General features: G+C 49.1%; 1 protein-coding gene across 1 annotated transcript; it reads right to left on the bottom strand.

The window, feature by feature from the left end:
* Positions 1–515: 515 nt before the first annotated feature.
* Positions 516–13,698, bottom strand: LOC147706653 (uncharacterized). Its single transcript, XM_086933155.1, has 4 exons — positions 13,673–13,698; positions 11,741–11,797; positions 3,403–3,556; positions 516–1,741 (listed from the first exon to the last, which is right to left on the bottom strand). Exons 2-4 carry the CDS (start codon positions 11,781–11,783, stop codon positions 1,144–1,146), a joined length of 795 nt encoding a protein of 264 aa, XP_086789281.1. The 5' UTR covers positions 11,784–11,797; positions 13,673–13,698; the 3' UTR covers positions 516–1,143.
* Positions 13,699–25,969: the final 12,271 nt, after the last annotated feature.

Below are 25,969 nucleotides of genomic sequence, written 5' to 3'. Positions count from 1 at the left end.
ACCAGAGCAGCATGGCTATCTCAGCCGATTGTGAAAGCACTTGAGGCCTGAGGGCAACAACAGTACCTAACACATCCACTGCTAAGTAACCAAAAACTGCCACTACATACACTGCCCTGTAACCACAGATGGCCACAGACCTCACACCTGCCCACCCAGAGATCAACCTACCCCTGAGAAAAGACCACTGGTTGGAATACACAGTTCATTCAGGCCTTCCCCCATTTTCAAGGCCTAATCCATGTTTTGATCAGTCAAAACTTTGATGCAGTAACATCAAGTACATTTGCAGCATTCAGACACTTCCAAGCAGGGAGCTAGACTTCATGCCAGACGTGGGGAGTTTAACATGTTCTGGAAGACTTTGAGTGACAGTGAATGAATCACTCGCGTTCACAAAACCAACCTCCGCGAGGCGTTCCTTTCACAACAGCTTCCGACTGGTGTTCTTGCTCCTGTTTGCAGATAAGGACAGTCGACACTTGTGCCTTAATTAAAGTTTGGAGACCACACAATTAGAGGAATATACACATTTTTATTTAAACACTGATTGGACAAACCAAAGTTGAAGTATATGAGATGGAGCTGATACAAAGCAATGGGCCGGAAGAAAAATGTGCCGCTCCTGGGTGCTGCGCAAGAGCTGATTGAGCAGGGATCCGCCTGACACGCAGTGGTAGTGTGGCAGGAGCACGTGCCGCTCCTGGGTGCTGCGCAGGTGCTGAAGGAGCAGGGATCCGCCTGACACGCAGTGGTAGTGTGGCAGGAGCACGTGCCGCTCCTGGGTGCTGCGCAGGTGCTGAAGGAGCAGGGATCCGCCTGACACGCAGTGGTAAGGTGGCAGGAGCACGTGCCGCTCCTGGGTGCTGCGCAGGTGCTGAAGGAGCAGGGATCCGCCTGACACGCAGTGGTAGGGTCACAGAAGCACGTGCCGCTCCTGGGTGCTGCGCAGGTGCTGATGGAGCAGGGATCCGCCTGACACGCAGTGGTAGGGTCGCAGGAGCACGTACCGCTCCTGGGTGCTGCGCAAGTGCTGAAGGAGCAGGCATTGAAATCAAATGAAGTGATGGGCTGGCAGAAGCACATGCAGCTCTAGGATTCTCCAGGAGTTCTCACAGACCAATCAGGAAGGATTTTTAGTGATTAGTTGAGCTTCTTGAGGAAGTTTTCCCAGAGTGTGGACAGCTGTTTCTGCAGGTCCTCGGCGTAGGGGTTGAGCTTCTCCTTCAGGTCTTCGGCGTAGGGCCTCAGGTTCTGCTGCACGGCCTGCACTTGTTGGGCCAGTTGGCCCTGCACCTCCTGGGTGTAGGGACCCAACCTCTGCTGGTACTCCTGGATGCGCTGGTTGATTTTCTCCTTCAGCTCATCAGTGAAGGGGCTGATCTTCTCCCTCAGCTCCTCCAGACCCTGGACGATCTTGTCACGCATTTCCTCGCTGCTGGAGGACAAGCTCTGGCGGAAGCTCTCGGAGTTCTGGTCCATCTGCTCCCGGATCTGGTCGGCATAGAGGATGACGCTCTGGCGCAGCTCCTCCACGTTGGCCTTGATCTTCTGGTTGAGCTCGTCAGCGTAGGGGCTCACCTGACGATTCACGGCCTGCAGGTCGTTGAGGATCTTCTGTCGGAGGACCTCAGCATCCTGCCCCAACTTTTCCACAAGATCTCGGGAGAGCGGGCTCACCTTCCCTTGCAGTTCCGCCGCGTAGCCATTGGCGTTGTTGATGCTCTCCAGGATCTGGTCACTGGAAAGAACCACACAAGAGAGTTACCCAATGGCAAGAACCTTCCCAGATTTATATTTACTTCCCCCTGAACCAGGTGAAAGATAAGACTTTGCTTATCTCCAGCGCCACTTGATCGGACCCTGGAGGCATACTAAAGCATTTAATGAAAAAAGACACATGAATGGATTCAGCAAATAGAAATAATTTCCACAAGGAGATAAGACTCTGCTAATGATTGTGACTGGGACATTCAAAGCCGAGATATCGATGGGTCACAATATCACAACCAGAACATCGAAGGATAAAATGTCAACAACACAAGCGCACAGTGGGCGGTAAGGATGCACTATTCTTAACTCCACATCCACTTACATTGAAGGCAGTGGGCCCGATTCACAAAAGGAATCTGAGACAAAATCCTAACTTTACGACTTTCGGTATTCACAAAAGGCATTTAGTAGTAGTAAAGGTATGATTTTTCTCAGTTTAGTAGTAGTAAAGTTAGGAATCCTAACTTTACTACTACTAAATGCCTTTTGTGAATACCAAAAGTTGTGTAAAGTTAGGACTTTGTCTCAGATTACGTTTGTGAATCGGACCCATCAATATCACTAAGGCATGTAAATGTGGAGCCAGGTTATTTCGATGCTCTGTCCCTCAATATTCTGGTCACATTATTATGACCCGTTGGTATTTTGGCTTCGATATTCCCACTCCACACCACTGCTAACTCAGGTGTTGGCCTCAAGGCCTACCTAGCCTGTCTTTACCTGGAGCCTGAGAGGTTTGACATCCTAATGCCAACGAAGAGGAAAGGATCCGATGAGAAGGTGCTCGCATGTCCCACCGGCAACAATCCCCTTCTTACAAGCTCGTGAACTCGAAGAGGCCTGGCCTCAAGGTGATTAGGGGGCCTGAGAAGATGGCCCTTTGGATGGACCACGAGGCGCTTGCATGGTGGTACAGCTGGGCTCCTGCCGTGGTCTGCAGGAGCGGAGTCAGTGATGGGCAGCCCTACCAAGCATTGTGTTTTTATAGTGAAGGAGGTCCCAAGGTAAGGCTCAAACGCCACAGTAGGACTCAACTACAACTCATGAGGAATCACATGTCACACCCCCACAGGACTCACAACCCTGCTCTGGAAGCACATGTAACCCATGCTCCTGGAGCAGCAGCACTTTAACAGCACCTCCTCGCTCTGCAAGAACCACTCCGGGGATTTGGTAAGGCACTGGTGGTGGAAGTGCGTGGGACCACAGGGGTCTGACTGCATCAGTGGCTGCGGTGTTTGCCCCAGGGGTGGATGCAGAAAGAACAGTATGTTTAAAGTGTTTGTGAATATTTGATTCAATTCAACTGAGTAAGATGGGTTAATACTATGGCAAGGGATTCCTGCTCACTGTGTCATGAGGAAACACCCCCCACATCCTGGCATTAAGCCACCCAGGTTTCACTAAGAGGTTCTTCCGTTCAGGCCTGCGCTCACTGATGCTGCATCTGTCAGTTCGCCATGGAGCCACGCAGGGGTGAACCTCTCTGGTTCATGATCTCATGGGCTCGTCTCTTTGGCTTGTGCTCACGGACGGAGTGGCCGTCAGTTCACCTGTGGTTCCATCTTGCTGTCGCGTTCAAGGGCGCTGCTCCCTGATGTCGCACTCTAGGTAGAGAGTTTCACTCACTTGATTTGTTGGCCCCACTCGGACTGCTTGATCCTCTCTAGGATATCCTCCTTGGTGCTGGTGGCCGTGGCCACATACTGCCAGAAGGAGTCCTTCACCTGCTCCAGCTGCGTCTTGGGCTCCTCGTGCCAGCGCAGCAGGTTGGCCTGAGCCCCTGTAGAGAGGAAGAGTGAGCCGTGAACCCCAGAGCACTCACCGCAAACACCCTGAACACGAGCAGGGCTCTGGGGCTACACCCTCTGTGAGGACAACCTACAACAACAATACCCAAGCAGCCACAAACACCTCAAGCACAACCAAAGCAATGTACACCCTCAACACAAGCAGGGTTCTGGGGCTACACCCTCTGTGAGGACAACCAATGACAACAGCCACAGGAACCACACTCACAACCAAAGCAATGTACACCCTGAACACGAGCAGGACTCTGGGGTACACCCTCTGTGAGGACAACCTACGACAACAATACCCAAGCAGCCACAAACACCTCAAAAACAACAATGGCATTGCACACCTTCAACACGAGCAGGGCTCTGGGGCACACCCTCTGTGAGGACAACCTATGATGACAACACTCAGACTGTCACAGGCACCACACTCACAACCAGTGCAATGAAACCCTCTCAACTTTATCAATAACCATCCTGGGAAAGGAAAAGCAACTTCAAAAATCATCCATGAACACAACATCTGCTTTTACAATCACTTGAACTGTACCAGCACTAAGAGGGTTTTGGGCACTGTGGGGGGTCACTCATGAGCAACACAAATTCTCTTGCATCAACCCATCACCAAGAGCAGCCCTGGGAGAACAAAGGACACCTTAAAACACCCATGACCAGCACATTTCCTTATATAACCACATCAACAATAACTGCTTCAAGACCGTCTTAGCACCACTGAAAGTCACCCATGAACTTCACAAGAACCACTTACACAACTGCTTCAAGAATAATAGCGCCAGGATAATGAAAAGCGTGTCGGAGAATGACCCTCACGCAGAGCATCCACCCACACACATCACTCATACCAGTACCAGTAAGTGCGGAGTGCCACAGACAAATGAACAACCCAAAAACATCAAACCCCTCTCAGAACACCAGGACAACCTCATGGCCTAGGAGGACAATCACCCATAACCTCCACAAACAACCCTTCTTTAACAAAAGGAGGGGGCAGTGGGATTGGAGAGAGTTCAGGAGACTTGAAAGACTCTCAAGGGATCCTCCATGAACAATACAGGCTGCACCACTCTCAAAGCCTCCTCACAAACAGAAGCACCATAAGAGAGAAGCTGTCCTCAGCCAATCACCCTAGGCCGACACATAATGAGCTCTCACAGCCAAGTGAAGGTCAGCTCAGAGAATCAACCCTGACTCTCAGAGCCTCATAGCAGCAAGAGAATCAGGAGGAGCTAAGCACAGCACACATGAACAACACATAACACACTCTAACAACCTTAAGCAAGGTCTGAGGCACTGAAAAAACACAACAGGTACCCAACCTTTATCAACAGCATCAATCAATCAATCAATCAATCAAAGCATTTACATAGTGCACTACTCACCCAGAGGGTCTCAAGGCGCTATATAGCGCACTACTCACCCAGAGGGTCTCAAGGCGCTATATAGCGCACTACTCACCCAGAGGGTCTCAAGGCGCTATATAGCGCACTACTCACCCAGAGGGTCTCAAGGCGCTATATAGCGCACTACTCACCCAGAGGGTCTTAAGGCGTATCAGGAGATCAGCAGCAACTCAGACAATCTCCCATGATCATCACACCACATCGGCACTCACAACCTCAACAACAACAGCGGCAGAAGAGCAAAGGGCATCTCAGCAAATCCCCCATGCCCAGCACAATACCATCTCGGGCGAGTGAAGGACAGCTCATAAAACCTCCACTGGATCACGCAGATCACAGACTCAAATGTTAAAACTAACAATCACAGAATACAGAAAGTGACACAAAGTGCAGAACTTGCTGGTCTTTAACAGCGACAGCAGAAGCAGTGAAGTGAATCACAGAGAACAACCGGTTTACAACTTAGCACCCAATGTTACAGCCTTACAAACGCCAACAGCAAAAGGTCCAAGGGAATAATCATCACATCACATATGATCAGTGCATACCAATTATCACTAACATGTCACCAAGTACAGCATGTGGAGGGTCACGAGCACATCAGAGCAGCAAACATTATATACACAAATAGCATGTCAGCAAAAGAGTCAAACCATCTCAGAGAAAATAACTATCAAAAACAGGCCACCCATTGTCACAGCTTCAGAAACAACACCAGGAGAGTCATGAGCACCTCAAAGAATCACACAGGAAACAAAACATTACACATAAACTTATTTCCAATACTAACACCAGTTTAGTTTATTAATTTTGCACAATTAATTAAAACCAGGAGAACCAAAAGCCCTTTGGAAAGTAACCCTTAAACAACACAAATCAACTTGCAAAAACACATAAGCAATGAAAGTGCAAGGAAAATAATGTGCACCTCACAGAATGACTCAACTCTCAGAGAGCACCAGCACAGCCTTGGGAGAGTTAGGTGCATCTCAGGGAACCTCTCAAACCCAACACATTCACTCTCGCAACCTTTTCACCAGTAATAACACTAGGCGAGTGAGGAACACCTCAAAGGCTCACCTCTGAAAAACACATCCCACAAAACATTACAACCAGTAACACTTCTAGGGGAGCAAGGAGCACCTGAGAGAATTACTTCAGAACAACACCACATCATACCAAAAGCCTCATAACCAGTTATACCACTGGGAGGCCGAGGAGCACTTCACCGCAGTGAATTACTGATGAGCAGCAAAACAACTTACAAAACCTCATAACGAGTAGTACAACTAGGACAGTTAGATGCACCTCAGACAATCACTGACAAACAACACAACAAAACACAAAACCTCATCACCTATATATCAAGGAGGACCTCAGAGAATCACATGGAACAAAACCTTTTTACCAGTAACACCACTGAGAGAATGAGGCGCACCCCTAGAGAACCACTGATGAGCAACACAACATCAAACAAACCAATAACCAGTAACACCACTGAGAGAAATAGGAGAAACCCCGAGAACCACTGTTGAGCAGCAGAATATCTAACAAAACCCATCACCAGTAACCCCCACTGACAGCACCCCAAGAGAACTACTGAGGAGCAGCACAACATTGAACAAAAGCCCATCACCAATAACACCACTGAGAGAAATAGGAGAACCCCAGAGAACCACTGATGAGCAGCACAACATCGAACAAAACCCCATCACCAGTAACACCACTGAGAGAATGAGGAGCACCCCAGGGAACCACTGAGAAGCAGCACAACATGTAATAAAACCCATCACTAGTCACACCATTGAAAAAGTGAGAAGCACCTCAGAGAACCACCGTTGAGCAACACAACATCGAAAAAAACTTTTACCAGTAATACCACTGAGAGAAATAGGAGAACCCCAGAGAACCACTGATCAGCAACAAAACATCGAACAAAACAAATCACTGGCAACACCAATGGGAGAAATAGAACCCCAGAGAACTACTGATGAGCAATACAACATCAAACAAAACCCATCACCAGTAACAACACTGAGAGAAAGAGGAGCACGCCTAGAGAACCACTGATGAGCAACACAACATCAAACAAAACCCATCACCAGTAACACCACTGAGAGAAATAGGAGAACCCCAGAGAACCACTGATGAGCAATACAACATCAAACAAAACCCATCACCAGTAACACCACTGAGAGAATGAGGAGCAACCCAGGAAACCACTGATGAGAAACACAACACCGAACAAAGTCCATCCCCAGTAACACCACTGAGAGAATGAGGAGCACCCCAGGAGAACCACTGATGAGCAACACAACATCAAACAAAACCCATCACCAGTAACACCACTGAGAGAATGGGGAGCACCCCAGGGAACCACTGATGAGCAACACAACATCAAACAAAACCCATCACCAGTAACACCACTGAGAGAATGGGGAGCAACCCAGGGAACCACTGATGAGCAACACAACATCAAACAAAACCCATCACCAGTAACACCACTGAGAGAATGGGGAGCACGCCTAGAGAACCACTGATGAGCAGCACAACTTCGAACAAAACCTATCACCAGTAACACCACTGAGAATGAGGAGCACGCCTAGAGAACCACTGATGAGAAACACAACACCGCACAAAGTCCATCCCCAGTAACACCACTGAGAGAATGAGGAGCACCCCTAGAGAACCACTGATGAGCAACACAACTTCGAACAAAACCCATCACCAGTAACACCACTTGGAGAATGAGGAGCGCCCCTAGAGAACCACTGATGAGCAGCACAACATCAAACAAACCCATCACCAGTAACACCACTGAGAGAATGAGGAGCACCCCAAGAGAACCACTGATGAGCAGCACAACATCGAACAAAACCCCATCACCAGTAACACCACTGAGAGAATGAGGAGCACCCCTAGAGAACCACTGATGAGCAACACAACTTCGAACAAAACCCATCACCAGTAACACCACTTGGAGAATGAGGAGCGCCCCTAGAGAACCACTGATGAGCAGCACAACATCAAACAAACCCATCACCAGTAACACCACTGAGAGAATGAGGAGCACCCCAAGAGAACCACTGATGAGCAGCACAACATCGAACAAAACCCCATCACCAGTAACACCACTGAGAGAATGAGGAGCACCCCTAGAGAACCACTGATGAGAAACACAACACCGAACAAACCCATCACCAGTAACACCACTGAGAGAATAAGGAGCACCCCAGGGAACCACTGATGAGCAGCACAACATCGAACAAAACCCCATCACCAGTAACACCACTGAGAGAATGAGGAGCACCCCTAGAGAACCACTGATGAGCAACACAACATCAAACAAACCCATCACCAGTAACACCACTGAGAGAATAAGGAGCACCCCAGGGAACCACTGATGAGCAGCACAACATCTAACAAAACCCATCACCAGTAACAACACTGAGAGAATGAGGAGCACCCCAAGAGAACCACTGATGAGCAGCACAACATCGAACAAAACCCCATCACCAGTAACACCACTGAGAGAATGAGGAGCACCCCTAGAGAACCCCTTATGAGCAGCACAACATCAAACAAAACCCATCACCAGTAACACCACTGAGAGAATGAGGACCACCCCTAGAGAACCACTGATGGGCAGCACAACATCGAACAAAACCCATCACCAGTAACACCACTGAGAGAATGAGGAGCACCCCAGGGAACCACTGATGAGCAGCACAACATCAAACAAAACCCATCACCAGTAACACCACTGAGAGAATGAGGAGCACCCCTAGAGAACCACTGATGAGCAACACAACATCGAACAAAACCCATCACCAGTAACACCACTGAGAGAATGAGGAGCACCCCAGGGAACCACTGATGAGCAGCACAACATCAAACAAAACCCATCACCAGTAACACCACTGAGAGAATGAGGAGCACCCCAGGGAACCACTGATGAGCAGCACAACATCAAACAAAACCCATCACCAGTAACACCACTGAGAGAATGAGGAGCACCCCTAGAGAACCACTGATGAGCAACACAACATCAAACAAAACCATCACCAGTAACACCACTGAGAGAATAAGGAGCACCCCAGGGAACCACTGATGAGCAGCAGAGCATCAAACAAAACCCATCACCAGTAACACCACTGAGAGAATGAGGAGCACCCCTAGAGAACCACTGAGGAGCAGCACAACATCAAACAAACCCATCACCAGTAACACCACTGAGAGAATGAGGAGCACCCCTAGAGAACCACTGATGAGCAGCACAACATCGAACAAACCCCATCACCAGTAACACCACTGAGAGAATGAGGAGCACCCCAGGGAACCACTGATGAGCAGTACAACATCAAACAAAACCCATCACCAGTAACACCACTGAGAGAATGAGGAGCACCCCTAGAGAACCACTGATGAGCAACACAACATCGAACAAAACCCATCACCAGTAACACCACTGAGAGAATGAGGAGCACCCCAGGGAACCACTGATGAGCAGCACAACATCAAACAAAACCCATCACCAGTAACACCACTGAGAGAATGAGGAGCACCCCAGGGAACCACTGATGAGCAGCACAACATCAAACAAAACCCATCACCAGTAACACCACTGAGAGAATGAGGAGCACCCCTAGAGAACCACTGATGAGCAGCACAACATCGAACAAACCCATCACCAGTAACACCACTGAGAGAATGAGGAGCACCCCAAGAGAACCACTGATGAGCAGCACAACATCGAACAAAACCCCATCACCAGTAACACCACTGAGAGAATGAGGAGCACCCCAGGGAACCACTGATGAGCAGCACAACTTCGAACAAAACCCATCACCAGTAACACCACTTGGAGAATGAGGAGCGCCCCTAGAGAACCACTGATGAGCAGCACAACATCAAACAAACCCATCACCAGTAACACCACTGAGAGAATGAGGAGCACCCCAAGAGAACCACTGATGAGCAGCACAACATCGAACAAACCCCCATCACCAGTAACACCACTGAGAGAATGAGGAGCACCCCTAGAGAACCACTGATGAGAAACACAACACCGAACAAACCCATCACCAGTAACACCACTGAGAGAATAAGGAGCACCCCAGGGAACCACTGATGAGCAGCACAACATCGAACAAAACCCCATCACCAGTAACACCACTGAGAGAATGAGGAGCACCCCAGGGAACCACTGATGAGCAGCACAACATCGAACAAAACCCCATCACCAGTAACACCACTGAGAGAATGAGGAGCACCCCTAGAGAACCACTGATGAGCAACACAACATCAAACAAACCCATCACCAGTAACACCACTGAGAGAATAAGGAGCACCCCAGGGAACCACTGATGAGCAGCACAACATCAAACAAACCCATCACCAGTAACACCACTGAGAGAATGAGGAGCACCCCTAGAGAACCACTGATGAGCAGCACAACATCAAACAAACCCATCACCAGTAACACCACTGAGAGAATAAGGAGCACCCCAGGGAACCACTGATGAGCAGCACAACATCTAACAAAACCCCATCACCAGTAACACCACTGAGAGAATGAGGAGCACCCCTAGAGAACCACTGATGAGCAGCACAACATCAAACAAACCCATCACCAGTAACACCACTTGGAGAATGAGGAGCACCCCTAGAGAACCACTGATGAGCAGCACAACATCGAACAAAACCCATCACCAGTAACACCACAGAGAGAATGAGGAGCACCCCAAGAGAACCACTGATGAGCAACACAACATCAAACAAACCCATCACCAGTAACACCACTGAGAGAATGAGGAGCACCCCAGGGAACCACTGATGAGCAGCAGAGCATCAAACAAAACCCATCACCAGTAACACCACTGAGAGAATGAGGAGCACCCCAGGGAACCACTGATGAGCAGCAGAGCATCAAACAAACCCATCACCAGTAACACCACTGAGAGAATGAGGAGCACCCCAGGGAACCACTGATGAGCAGCAGAGCATCAAACAAAACCCATCACCAGTAACACCACTGAGAGAATGAGGAGCACCCCAGGGAACCACTGATGAGCAGCACAACATCAAACAAAACCCATCACCAGTAACACCACTGAGAGAATGAGGAGCACCCCAGGGAACCACTGATGAGCAGCACAACATCAAACAAAACCCATCACCAGTAACACCACTGAGAGAATAAGGAGCACCCCTAGAGAACCACTGATGAGCAGCACAACATCGAACAAAACCCATCACCAGTAACACCACTGAGAGAATGAGGAGCACCCCAGGGAACCACTGATGAGCAGCACAACATCAAACAAAACCCATCACCAGTAACACCACTGAGAGAATGAGGAGCGCCCCAGGGAACCACTGATGAGCAGCACAACATCGAACAAAACCCATCACCAGTAACACCACTGAGAGAATGAGGAGCACCCCAGGGAACCACTGATGAGCAGCACAACATCAAACAAAACCCATCACCAGTAACACCACTGAGAGAATGAGGAGCGCCCCAGGGAACCACTGATGAGCAGCACAACATCGAACAAAAGTAAAGGGGGTACATCACTGTGTGCTGTTTGTTCTGACCGTTTGCCACTGCCCGCTACCCCCTTCCAGTGCTGGGTCACAATATACCATCCCGACCACTGCCCACCCAGCTGCACTTGGCCTTCCACTCTCCACCCAATCAGATCCGAGCCTCCACTGCTCACCAGGTTTGATTTGCGCCATACATACCAGCAAAGAGGGCCAGAGACAGGAAGACGGCGATGAGCTTCATGGTGGTCAAGGGTCCTGCGGGGGAAGGGAGAACATGTCACAAAGAAAAGAGGAGGCTGGAGCGTCTGTGCCCTCCTCGCCAGACTGTGCCCTCCTCGCCAGACTGTGCCCTCCTCGGCAGACTGTGCTCTCCTCGCCAGACTGTGCCCTCCACACCAGACTGTGCCCTCCTGACCAGACTGTGCCCTCCTCACCAGACTGTGCCCTCCTCGCCAGACTGTGCCCTCACCAGACTGTGCCCTCCTCGCCAGACTGAGCCCTCCTCGCCAGACTGTGCTCTCCTCGCCAGACTGTGCCCTCTATCCCAGACTGTGCCCTCCTCACCAGACTGTTCCCTCCACACCAGACTGTGCCCTCCTCGTCAGACTGTGCCCTCCTCGCCAGACTGTGCTCTCCTCGCCAGACTGTGCCCTCTATCCCAGACTGTGCCCTCCTCACCAGACTGTTCCCTCCACACCAGACTGTGCTCTCCTCGCCAGACTGTGCCCTCTATCCCAGACTGTGCCCTCCTCGCCAGACTGTGGCCTGTATCCCAGACTGTGCCCTCCTCACCAGACTGTTCCCTCCACACCAGACTGTGCTCTCCTCGCCAGACTGTGCCCTCTATCCCAGACTGTGCCCTCCTCACCAGACTGTTCCCTCCACACCAGACTGTGCTCTCCTCGCCAGACTGTGCCCTCTATCCCAGACTGTGCCCTCCTCGCCAGACTGTGCCCTCTATCCCAGACTGTGCCCTCCTCACCAGACTGTTCCCTCCACACCAGACTGTGCCCTCCTCGCCAGACTGTGCCCTCCTCGGCAGACTGTGCTCTCCTCGCCAGACTGTGCCCTCTATCCCAGACTGTGCCCTCCTCACCAGACTGTTCCCTCCACACCAGACTGTGCCCTCCTCGCCAGACTGTGCCCTCCTCGCCAGACTGTGCTCTCCTCGCCAGACTGTGCCCTCTATCCCAGACTGTGCCCTCCTCGGCAGACTGTGCTCTCCTCGCCAGACTGTGCCCTCCTCGCCAGACTGTGCCCTCCTCGCCAGACTGTGCCCTCCTCGCCAGACTGTGCCCTCCTCCCAGACTGTGCCCTCCTCGCCAGACTGTGCCCTCCTCACCAGACTGTGCCCTCCACACCAGACTGTGCCCTCCTCACGGACTGTGCCCTCCATCCCAGAATGTGCCCTCCACACCAGACTGTGCCCTCCATCCAAGACTGTGCCCTCCTCACCAGACTGTGCCCTCCTCACCAGACTGCGCCCTCCTCACCAGGCTGTGCCCTCCTCACCAGACTGCGCCCTCCTCACCAGACTGTGCCCTCCTCACCAGGCTGTGCCCTCCTGACCTGACTGTGTCTTCCTCGCCAGACTTTGCCCTCCTCACAGACTGTGCCCTCCATCCCAGAATGTGCCCGCCTGATCAGACTGTGCCCTCCATCCAAGACTGTACCCTCCATCCCAGACTATGCCCTCCTCACCAGACTGTGCCCTCCTCACCAGGCTGTGCCCTCCTTGCCAGACTGTGCCCTCCAGATTAGATTGTGCCCTCCTTACCTCCCTCTTCCCAATCTCCCTTTCCTGCTTCCCTTTCTTCCTCTTCCCTTACTCCTTTCCTTCCTCTTCCCCCTCTCCCTTTCCTCCCTCTTTCCTATCTCCCTTTCCTTCCTTTCGCTCTCTCTTTTTTTCTACTCTCCCTTTCCTCCCTCCCCTCTTCCTCTCTCCCTTTCCTCCCTCTTTCCTATCTCCCTTTCCTTCCTTTCGCTCTCTCCTTTTCTACTCTCTCTTCCTCGTCTCCCTCTTCCCTCACTCCTTTCCTCCCTCTTTCCTCTCTTCCCTTTCTTCCCTCTAGTGCCTGGAAGAGGGGGCCCTGCACCCTCCCTCCAGCGCCTAGAAGCGGGAGCCCTCACCTGCGCTGCTCCTGCTCGGTGAGTGAGACTCTGCCCCGCCGCTCTGCCCTTATATAGGGCGGGGCAGAGATAAGGGCAGACTCCAGGACCGGACTCTCCTTATCGCCTCCTCGTTGGCACTGGGACGTCTCAGGCGAGCGAGGACTTCACCCCCGGGGGTGAGGGACGCCCCCCAACTCTGACGTCACTCCTCATATCACCGAGAGGTGAGAGCCCCCCAACTCTGACGTCACCCCTAATAACACCGACAGGTGAGAGCCTCACCCAACTCTGACGTCACCATCCTTAACACCGACAGGTGAGAGCCTCCCCCCAACTCTGACGTCACCATTCTTAACACCGACAGGTGAGAACCCCCCGACTCTGACGTCACCATTCTTAACACCGACAGGTGAGAGCCTCCCCCAACTCTGACGTCGCCATTCTTAACACCGACAGGTGAGAGCCTTCCCCCAACTCTGACGTCACCATTCTTAACACCGACAGGTGAGAGCCCCCGACTCTGACGTCACCATTCTTAACACCGACAGGTGAGAGCCTCCCCCAACTCTGACGTCACCATTCTTAACACCGACAGGTGAGAGCTCCCCCCCAACTCTGACGTCATCCTCCATGACACCGAGAGAGGCTTAAGGTGGGACTTCAACCCCAGGTGTGAGAGACGACCCCCAATTTCGACGTCACTCCCCATAACACCGACAGGTGGGAGCCTCCCCCAACTCTGACGTCACCATCCTTAACACCGACAGGTGGTGGGAGCCTCCCCCAACTCTGACGTCACCCTCCATCACACCGACAGGGGCTTAAGGAGGGACTTCCCCTCCAGGTGTTAGTTCCCCCCAAAACTCTGACGTCCCTACAGAACGTGCTTCAGACAGGCCAGAGGTCAGGACTTCAACCCCAGAGGGCAGAGGCTTCCCAAACTCTGACGTCGTCGTACACCCGCCTCTCCCCAAGGGGAGTCACACATAACGAGGGGGGGCGCAGGGAGGCCCTTTTCGCAGAATATACCCAAGTACTCACCTCCTGACTGAAAACAAACAAGTACTCACCTCCTCACTGATCACACAAGTATTCACCTCCTGACTGAACATACAAGTACTCACCTCCTGACTGACCACACAAGCGCTCACCTCCTGACTGAACACACATGTACTCACCTCCTGACTGAAAACACCCAAGTATTCACCTCCTGACTGAAAACACAGAAGTACTCACCTCCTGACTGAAAACACACAAGTACTCACCTCATGACTGAAAATACACAAGAACTCCCCTCCTGACTGAAAACACAATGTACTCAGCTCCTAACCGAAAACAAACATGTACTCACCTCCTGACTGAAAACGGATCACTGACATAATATCGAGGGACATAATATCGACTACCAAAAATATCGGCGATAAAATGTCGACTGACAAAATATCGACTTTGTATCTAAAAACAGGTAGGTACAAAAATATTGAGTAAAAAATATCGTTTACAAAAATATAGTTTGCAAAAATATCGACTTTAATTAAAAACAATGTTAAATTAAATTAATATTAAAAATTATTTACTAAAATATACTTAAAAATACTTAAATTACCTTATAATAATAAAAAAATTAATTAAAGTTATTAAAAAAAATTACAATCATATTTGTTAAAACATATATATATAGTAACATAATATAACGAAAAAATATCCAATATTATTACCGTAGGATAGCGGAAGTGTAAAATGAATATTCCCACTCCAGAGAGTGCAACAGTAGATAAGGCGTTGGATAGCGTAGAGGTAAAAATTACTATTCCCACTCCAGAGAGTGCAACAGTAGGGAAAGCGTTGGATAGCGTAGGGGTAAAAATTACTATTCCCACTCCAGAGAGTGCAACAGTAGGGAAAGCGTTGGATAGCGTAAGGGTAAAAATTACTATTCCCACTCCAGAGAGGGCAACAGTAGGGAAAGCGTTGGATAGCGTAGGGGTAAAAATTACTATTCCCACTCCAGAGAGTGAAACAGTAGGGAAAGCGTTGGATAGCGTAGGGGTAAAAATTACTATTCCCACTCCAAAGAGTGCAACAGTAGGGAAAGCGTTGGATAGCGTAGGGGTTAAAATTATTATTCCAACTCCAGAGAGTGCAACAGTAGGGAAAGCGTTGGATAGAGTAGGGGTAAAAATTACTATTCCCACTCCAGAGAGTGAAACAGTAGGGAAAGCGTTAGATAGCGTAGGGGTAAAAATTGCTATTCCCACTCCAAAGAGTGCAACAGTAGGGAAAGCGTTGGATAGCGTAGGGGTTAAATTTACTATCCCACTCCAGAAAGTGCAACAGTAGGTAAGGTGTTGGATAGCGTAGAGGTAAAAATTACTATTCCCACTCCAGAGAGTGCAACAGTAGGGAAAGGGTTGGACAGTGTAGGGGTAAAAATTACTATTCCCACTCCAAAGAGTGCAACAGTAGGGAAAGTGTTGGATAGCGTAGGGGTTAAAATTACTATTCCCACTCCAGAGAGTGCAACAGTATGGACAGCGTTGGATAGCGTAGGGGTAAAAATTACTATTCATACTCCAGTGAGTGCAACAGTAGGGAAAGTAGATACTTCATATATTATTTTAAAATATATATATATTAATATGTATAAAAACAATAATCAAAAGTAATTACCAATTTAATATAATATGATAATTAATTACAAATACTAATTTAATTTAATCATTACAATTAGTTATCTATTAATACTAGTTAATTACAAATTAACAATTACTTAATTAGTAATTAAACAGTTACTTAACAATTAAAATCTAATAAATACACACAAAAAATTAACATATGTAATTAGTTATAATTAAATTACTTCCCACCCTATTCCCCTATAAACCCACAACCCACTACAGAAAATAAATTAGTAAAATTAACATAATTATCAATTAATCAATTTAATAAAATTAATTCTCAATTAAAATGTAATTAATTACCAAATAACAATTATCTAACAATTAATTATAAATAAATAACACTACATAAATTAACATATTTAATTAATTATGATTAAATTACTTCCCACCCTACTCCCCAATAAACCCACAACCCGCTACAGAAATTAAATTAGTTAAATTAACATAATTATCAATTATTCAATTAAATAAAATTAATTGGCAATTAAAATGTAATTAATTTTAAAAAAATTAATTAAAAATTAATTATAAACAAATACCAATAAATAACTTTACATATTTAATTAATTATAATTAAATTACACTACATAAATGAACATATTTAATTAATTATAATTAAATTACTTCCCACCCTACTACCCTATAAACCCACTACCCGCTACAGAAATTAAATTAGTTAAATTAACATAATTATCAATTAATCAATTAAATAAAATTAATTGGCAATTAAAATGTAATAATTACAAAATAACAATTAATTAACAATTAATTATAAACAAATACCAATAAATACATTTACATTTTTAATTAATTATAATTAAATTACTTCCCACCCTATTCCCCTATAAACCCACAACCCGCTACAGAATTAAATTACGCAAAATTTAAATAACATTGAATTCATTAATTAAATTACATTATATATATAAATAAACACGTTTAACACATAAAATACACTATAAAAATTTGATATTAAAAGTTCGATATTTTTCTTAACCTATATTATGTACTTTGATATTTTGACTATCTATATTTTAAAATTCGATATTACATTACTTACCTTCAAAACGATATTTTTGATGTCTATATTCTGTCCATTCGATATTCTGTCCAGCCTATATTTTGTACTCGATATTATGTCCATTCGATATTTTGTAGTCGATATTTTGTCTGTTTACCCTGAAAACACCCAAGTACTCACCTCCTAACTGAAAACACACAAGTACTCACCTCCTGACTGAAAACACAAAGGTACTCGTGTCCTGACTGAAAACACACATGTACTCAGCTGATTTGGGAATAAACATAGTTTCATGCACCTCAAAGTAAATAAGCAAGTTACCTAACCATATAGACACATAAGTTCTAATTTTCCCACTACACACATGCACAAACCGTCTCTCCCTCACACATGCACAAATTACTCTTGTTCTCTCACACCCACCCACATGATCTCTCACACACACTTTCTTTCTCTCTTACACACACACACTCACACATGAGCATGCATGCACGCACACGCACAGACTCTCTCTCTTACACTCTTTCTCCCTCTCACACACTCTCTTTCTCTCTCACACCCACACACACTTTCTCTCTCTCACACACACACACAAACTCTCTCACACACACTCTCTCACACACACACTCTTTCTCTAACACACACACACACTCTCTCACACACATTCTCTTTCTCTTGCTCACTTTCTAACACACGCCCTCTTTCTCTCTCACACACCCAATCTCTTTCACACACACACACTCTCACACACACAGTCTTTTTCACGCACACAGTCTTTCTCTCTCTTACACACACACACACACTCTCATACACACAAGTATATGCACACACTCTCTCTCCCACACACACACATTCTCTCTCTCTCCCTCTCTCTCTCTCACACACATAAACACACACACACTTCTATGGGACACGTACATGACAAGAAATAAACACAGTAGTGTTCACTTCACAGTGTAAGCACAATCCTCCCTACACGCATGTGATCCCCTTCCCAGTCTATAAACACACAAGCACACCCCTTCTTAGAGCATAAACACAGATGTGTACACTTCAAGATAAACACCATAGTATAAGCACACTTTTGCACTGCACACACACACACGCACATGCACGTACTCACCTGGTTTGTACATAAACACATCTGTATGCATCTCAAAATAAATAAACACCAAAGTACACACCTCACGGTATAAACACACAAGTACTCAACTGCTCCCTACTCACACACCTCTGCTCACCCTGTCAGACTTTATACACACAGGTACTCACCTTAGAACACTAACACACATACTCACTTTCACACTACACACACATATATTTTATACACACATACTCATGTGCCATAAACAAACAATTAACCACCTCCCAAATTATAAAGACATACGTGCACACCTGAAATTAAACAAACACCTATGTACTTACTCACAATATAAAAATGCAGGTGCTCGCCTTCTTACACTATAAATACATAAATACAAACTTCTCCAAACACAAGCAGGCAACTACTAATTTCACAATATTAACCAGAATATATTATCCTCATAGTATTAACATGAATGTTCTTAACTTTTCACATAAATGCTCACCTTCGTATAAAAAACTCATGTACTCACAAAAAGAAAACACACAAAGATGTCTGATCGAGACAAGGGAGGGTATTTGGAGAGGTGCATACGGAGGATTAGAATACCAGGGAGGAGGATGTGGAAGATTGGCTGGGACTGGACCTTCCAGAGGCGGAGGTGGGAGTAAGCCTGGGCCGTGGGCTGTGGCCCGTCTGCTGTGGTCTGTGCGTGGAGCGTCCGGCCTCGGCTGGCTGGGCCACCTCGCCGACAGGGACCTCCAGTGTGTTAGCCCTGTGGATTGGCCCTCTGCTCCCTGAATTGTTTCCCTGCTTCGTGCCGAGGCCGCGTGGGGCTTGTGTGTAACTGCTGGTATAGTGCCAATATCGGCCCGCACACCAACCCCCCAATAAACATGTTGCACATAAATAAATAAACAGACAAGACAACTTGTTGTTGGGAAAAAAGTAGCTGCAGGTTTATTAGCATACTTATGCCAAAACATGGTGGGTTATCTTACAGATGATCCAAAGGCAAGCCGCCCCTCGCAGCTTACCACCTGATGGGCCAAGTAGCCCGCGGCCTTGGCCATACGGTGCTTAGCGGTTGTGGTGAGAAGATAGCCCCTCCCATGTCCGGTGAACCATTGGTCCACCCTCTTGCTCACACCCCCCCCCCCCTACAAGGGGCGGAGCGTTCAAGCGACCCCCGGTTGTCCAGGTAACCAACCGCCCGTAGAATAACGGGGCGCCATCGCACCCCAGGGTCCACCGCGCAGATCTCCCGGGGATATTGGGCCTCAGCACCCTTTGTGCTTCTGCATAGGGTACTCCTGAGTACCTTTCGCCTCTGGATCATCCTGTAACTCCTCCTGCAACACAAATAACAAATATTACAAGCATAGCACCCCTTCCCCCCCCACCCCCTGAGATGTAGGGTAAGCGGCAGGGAGGGCAACATCGAGGGAAGTCGGAGACGACAAAGAGGCCGCCAAGAGGGAGGGGGAAGCCTAAATACCCCGACCCCCCCCCTACCGCAAGTGACATGCCTGCAGCGGCTGCCAACCGCTGGAACCCAAAAGGCTGGTGCGCTTGCCATCTTGTGGCACTACGGTGTCCGCCCTCTTATGAGGGTCCCCTGCGGCGACGCGGCGGTCGGCCTGCATAGTTGCATCTGGCGTGGATCACCCGGAGTTGCGGGGGCCCCACCGCTTCTTTGTGTGGCTGTGTGAGGAGGGGCTGGTCCAGCATGGGTGGCCTATTGTGGAATAAGGGCCTTTTGGCCCTGGGCCCGCTTCTTTGCCCCAGTTCCCAGAGTCTGGTGTGCAGACTTGGCCTGGCTTCATCTGTGGGCTGCATGGGCTGCTGGATGTTGTGAGTACAGGAGAGGAGGCTCTATTGTTCGTCCCTAGATATGTTTGCCAGGGCTCCTATCCCGTTCCTATTGCCACTGGGCCTCCAGGGAGGGCTTGCCCTCTGACAGGAGTGCCACCGGGTCAGATACTGTTCCATTGACACTGGGAGCCACGTTTGTTTTTGCAGCTGCTGGCTCTGGGTTGCCCCTAATTGATGACGTATCTGGAGGGCATTGGTTTTCTGTCCTATAAGGAACAATTGTTGTTCTGTTTGACCTTTTGCATTATGCCTATTGCTGGGTGCTGTGTTGGAGGAAACAGTGCTGCTGTTCAGCGTCTGCCATCTCCATCTATAAGTATGGGGAAACTTGACAAATCGCAGCCTCACCTCACGTTTGAGGCGCAAAAATCAGGCAGGGTTCTTCAGAAGGCGGATTCTGACTCTGAGGCAAACGGACAGGGACAGGGAGAGGTCCTGTGGTGACGGTCTATCGTTCCGTCACCCGGAAACGGAAGGGCCGGGACGGGAAGCGGAAGGCGGCCATTTTGTGTTTTTGGCGCTGGCCGCGAAAGAGAGCAGAAGTGGTTCCTGGCGCTCCGGGCAATAAACAGTGGTGGCACTACAGAAGTTAGCCCTGACGTGTAAGTTTGGCACGCTACATAATGACTTAATAAGAGACCAGATCATTATGCACACGTCCAGCACCCATGTCCAGGAGAAACTGTGGGTCAACGGAGATGCCCCCCTAAAGGAAGTCTGGGCCTTAGTGAAGAAGGCGGAAATGTCAAAGCGGTGCGTGCAAGCTGCCAGAAAGGAGGCAGGAGGAACACAGACTGTCTGCAAGATCATGACGCCGGTGAAAGGCGAAAGAGCGAAGCAGAGAGACCAACAAAGGGGCCAAGACAATAAACGGACCTCCCAAACCAGCCACACAGACCAAAGGACAGGAAGAGGTGGACACCCGAGCTGTTACAGGTGTGGAAGCATGTCGCATTTAGGTAACGACAAGGCGTGCCCGGCATTCAGGGCGAAATGCTCCTTCTGCAGTGTGTTTGGGCACTATGAAAAGGTATGCCGCCGGAAACCCAAGGGGGCCATGGTCAGATACGTAGACCAAGAACAACGAGAAGAAGCAGGGAGCCATGAGGAGGAAGAGGACCTGGAGGAGATCCTCTACATCGACGTACAGATATTGGAAATGGAAGGCGCAGAGTCAGAAAAGCCTAAGCTGAACATGCACATAGGAGGTGTGCCCATAGAGATGATCGCAGACAGTGGAGCGCCCATTACCATAATTCAGAGAAAAGTATGGGAAGAGAAATTTGTGTCAAAGATAGAAGAGGAGTTGCGCCCGATGGACTTACGACCGGTTACGTACATCGGGCAAAGGATTCCAATGTTAGGGTACTGCCCCTTGCTCTTTGAATTCAGAGGCCGTCAAGCAAATTGCAAATTGTACATTGCCGAAAAGGGGCCGTCAGTACTCAGCTGGAAGGACCAAGGGGCGCTAGGAATACAGTTGAATCCAGGTGGCATAGAGAAAATAATGCTTATGGACGTAGAGGAAAAGGACAACGGTGAAGCCTGGCACAAGGCATACCCCAAGGTGTTTAGTGGACAAATAGGCGAACTGACCAAGTACAAACACCTCATTAAACTGAAAGAGGGAGCGAAACCAGTCGTCCACAAAGTAAGGAACATCCTCTTCCGGTGCAGGGAAGCGGTGCAAGCAGAACTCGATAGACTGGAAGGAGAAGGTGTGATAAGGGCAATTGAGAGCGCGGAGAGGCTTTCGCCCTTAGTGATAGCACAGAACCCGAATGGGAAGGTGAGGCTGTGTGTCGATCTCAGAGAACTTAACAAAAGCATCCTGGTCGACAAGTTTCCCCTACCCCGCATCAGTGAGATGCTGGCAAAAACATAAGGCATAAAGTGGTTCTCCACGATAGACTTGTCGTCAGCCTACCACCAAGTCAAGTTACAACCATCGTGCAGTCACCTCACGTCGTTTATCACACCTTTTGGCTGTTACGAGTTCGTAAGGATGCCGTTTGGCCTGGCTTCAGCGGCCGTGGTATTCCAGAAGCTTATGCACAGACTCTTCCGGAAAGTAGAGGGAGTTCAGTTCTTCCAGGACGACATCCTAGTCATGGGAGAGTCCAAACAAGAACACAATGAGAAGCTGCACACAGTACTACGCAGGTTGCAGGAAAATGGATTGGCAGCAGAGTGGTCAAAATGCAGATTTGGGGTGCAGTCCGTCACGTATCTTGGACATGAGGTGAGCGGGAAAGGTATCGAGCCAAAAAGAGCCAACATGAAAGCCATCCTGGATGCGCCTACCCCAGGCAAGAAGGAAGATGTCAGATCATTCCTCGGGATGGCTGAATTTTATAGCAAATTCATTCCCCACTTTGCCACCAAGACGCACCACTTACACCAACTTTTGAAGGAAAAGAATGGCTTTCAGTGGAACCAGGAGGAACAAGAAGAATTCGATACTTTGAAACGAGAGATGAGCGAGACCATACCCCTGAAGGGGTTTGACCCGGACGCGGAGTCCATTCTAACAACTGATGCGAGTGACCGTGGCCTGGGAGCAGTGTTAATGCAGCGGTCGGAGAAGGGAGAGATATCGACGGTTAGCTTTGCTTCGAGGTCCCTGGCGCCCAACGAAGAAAAGTTCAGCGTCATAGAAAAAGAGATGCTGTCTGTGGTATGGGCGATGGAGAGGTTCAGGCAGTATCTATGGGGTACAACATTTTTGGTGAGAACAGACCACAAGCCTCTAGTCAAGGTGCTGACGTCCAGTGGCCATGCGCATGCTACGCCAAGGATCGCCAAAATGACACTGCGTTTATTGGACTTTGTGTATGATGTAGAGCACATACCAGGGCCGCAGAACAAAGTGACTGATTTTTTGAGTCGTGCGGCGGCCATGGAAGAGGCAGACAAGCAAGAGCGCCCAAGGTGGGAAGGATATGTAGTGGCTACCATTCAGGATATGGAGAAGGTGATCAGCGCACAAGAATGGGAAGAAGCCTACAAAGCAGACGAAGACATGAAAGCGATTAAAGGATATGTGGTCCATGGGTGGCCAGAAAAGAGACACCTCAAGGAAGCACTAAGACGATACTGGGAGGTGAGAGACAAACTGTCACTGGCAGAGAATCCAATATTCCTCCTAAGAGGCGACAAAGTGATTCCACCACAAGGCATAATCGATCACTTGATGGTCCTGCTATACGAAGGGCACCAGGGAATCACAAAAACCAAGGCTCTGGCCCGGCAAGCGTACTGGTGGCCGGCCATCGATGCCCAAGTAGAACGACATGTGAGATTATGTGAGTCATGCGCCAAGGCGGACAAATCCCAGAGCATGTTGAGACCACCCTTGGGAAAGTTACCAGTACCCGATGGACCGTGAGAAATGGTGTCAGTCGACATAATGGGACCCATTCTCAACAAAGAAGGAATACAGAAGTATGCCCTCGTCCTGATTGACAAGTATTCCAAATGGCCTGAGGTGGAAGTGAAGGAGAACGTGGATACCGACGCAGTGGTGAACTTCTTGCGCACCATATTTGTCAGGGAAGGAATTCCAAAAATCATCACGTGAGACAATGGGCCGCAGTTCACTTCAGCGAAGTGGGAGGCGTTTACATCTAGGAATGGGATAGAGGTTAAACATACCCCCATATATCACCCATCGGGAAATGGACAAGTGGAACGCTTCAACCAAGTGATTATGGGCACCATTCAAGCTGCCATTAATGATGGACTGGACTGGGAGAAAGAGTTACTGAATGATATGGGCCTACCGGATCACCCCGGGCAACACGGGGTACAGTCCCTTCAAGGTACTGAGGGGGAGAGATGCTTTTACAAAGGACAACATGGCGTGGAGGAAAATGGTGGTGCAAAGTAAATGGTCACCTGCTGTGGTCAGGAGGAACCTGGAGAAAGCACAGGAGGTGTACACCGAACACTTCAATAAGAGACATAGTGTACAAGGAGTGGAACTGGAGAAGGGCGACTGGGTAAGGGTGAAGTTGGCAATCCTTAAAAGGAAGGGGGAGAGCAAGTTCTCACCAACCCTACAAGTATTAGAGCCTTATGCCAGGTCAGCCCTGCTCAGTGATGGAAAGGTGTGGTCACAGGATAGAATGGTGAAATGCAGCAAGATCCTGAAGTGGGGAGAAGAGACAGAGGAAAGAGCAGAGTATGTAGAAGATGGAGAAGAAGGAAGCAGCGGAAGGAACAGGGAGAAAGTAGAAGAAGGCACGCAGCAAGTGGAAGAGAGGAACTTTGAAGGGAACGGAGAAGACGGAGTGGACGAAAGAGCGACAGTCTGGTGCAAGGAAGGGTCGGATAAGGACATGATGAGAAGTGACACGGAAGGTACAGGAATGAGGAGTGACAGAACGGAACAGAGAAGTGAAGGAGGAGATGGAGTGATGAAGACGAGAGCTGGGAGAATTGTAAAGGTACCGGAGAAGTTCAAGGACTTTGATATGAACTGCATAAAGGGGGGAGATATGTGGTGACGGTCTAGCGTTCCGTCACCCGGAAACAGAAGGGCCGGGACGGGAAGCGGAAGGCGGCCATTTTGTGTTGTTGGCGCCGACCGCTTCCCGTCCACCTAGTCTGGAGTCTGCGCTGCTGGCGGTGCAAAAGAGTCTCCAGGCCTTTGAGGGCCTCTGTCAGAGTTCACAATGTCAAACCCCTTCCTACTGTATTTGTCTCGGGGTTGCAGCACACACAGCCCATACTTACAGACCTACAAAGAAAATGTGGAAAGTTAAGCTCCACTCTCTCTCGAAATGTAGACCTTATTTTGGTCTATTATGTTTTGTTTTATTAGGTTTTATTTTTCCAGGTGAATTGGCCAGGCTCCGCCCACTCCTCCCACAGTCCACTGTCACCTCTGCTTTCACCCAGCGTTGATGCGTCAGCCCGAGGTCCACATGGCGCAATCTTCGGTAAGGAAGGCTGACAGGGCAGATTGTGCTCAACCTCCTGGAAGACTTTTTGTTTTGAAAGGAAAAGTAAAAGATAAGAAGGAGGTCCAACGAGGCAGCAGAGCGGGGACAAGGGTTGGACTCTGGGACGCGGCATGTGTGCGCGTGCGGGGGTTGGACTGTGGCACGCGGCATGTGTGCGCGTGCGGGGGTTGGACTGTGGTACGCGGCATGTGTGCGCGTGCGGGGGTTGGACTGTGGGACGCGGCATGTGTGCGCGTGCGGGGGTTGGACTGTGGGACGCGGCATGTGTGCGCGTGCGGGGGTTGGACTGTGGGACGCGGCATGTGTGCGCGTGCGGGGGTTGGACTGTGGGACGCGGCATGTGTGCGCGTGCGGGGGTTGGACTGTGGGACGCGGTGCGGGGGTTGGAGGACGGCGGGTGCTTCCAGCATGTCCCTTTGACCCTTGGCTCTTGTTTATTGTGCTGCGGTGGATCTCGCTGCCAACAGCTGGCTCTGATGTCCTGTCAGGTAGCTGAGTCCAGATGTTGCAGCCTCAGGGCTGGTGAGTCACAGGCCTGGACCGTGAGCTCCTGCAGAGGAAAGATCAGGAGCCTTGAAGTGTCCAGAGTCAGGGAGCTGCACCTGTGCCGCCCTGGCCGCTCTCCAAACTGACCCCCTTCCTTGTGAAGGACCCCCACGGCGCACAGTGAGGACTGCCCCCCCCCCC

The sequence above is a fragment of the Lissotriton vulgaris genome, chromosome 7 (genome assembly GCF_964263255.1).
Source record: "Lissotriton vulgaris chromosome 7, aLisVul1.2, whole genome shotgun sequence".
NCBI classification, from domain to species: domain Eukaryota; kingdom Metazoa; phylum Chordata; class Amphibia; order Caudata; family Salamandridae; genus Lissotriton; species Lissotriton vulgaris.
This window is presented reverse-complemented; position numbering and strand designations above follow the sequence as displayed.

Bases quoted from the DNA above. Each gene is read 5' to 3' on its own strand.
- LOC147706653 (XM_086933155.1), bottom strand. From the start codon at position 11,783: ATGAAGCTCATCGCCGTCTTCCTGTCTCTGGCCCTCTTTGCTG. The intron at 3,557-11,740 runs GTATGTATGGCG...TCCTCTCTACAG, and splicing joins GTCTCTGGCCCTCTTTGCTG to GGGCTCAGGCCAACCTGCTG. The intron at 1,742-3,402 runs GTGAGTGAAACT...GGTTCTTTCCAG, and splicing joins GAGTGGGGCCAACAAATCAA to TGACCAGATCCTGGAGAGCA.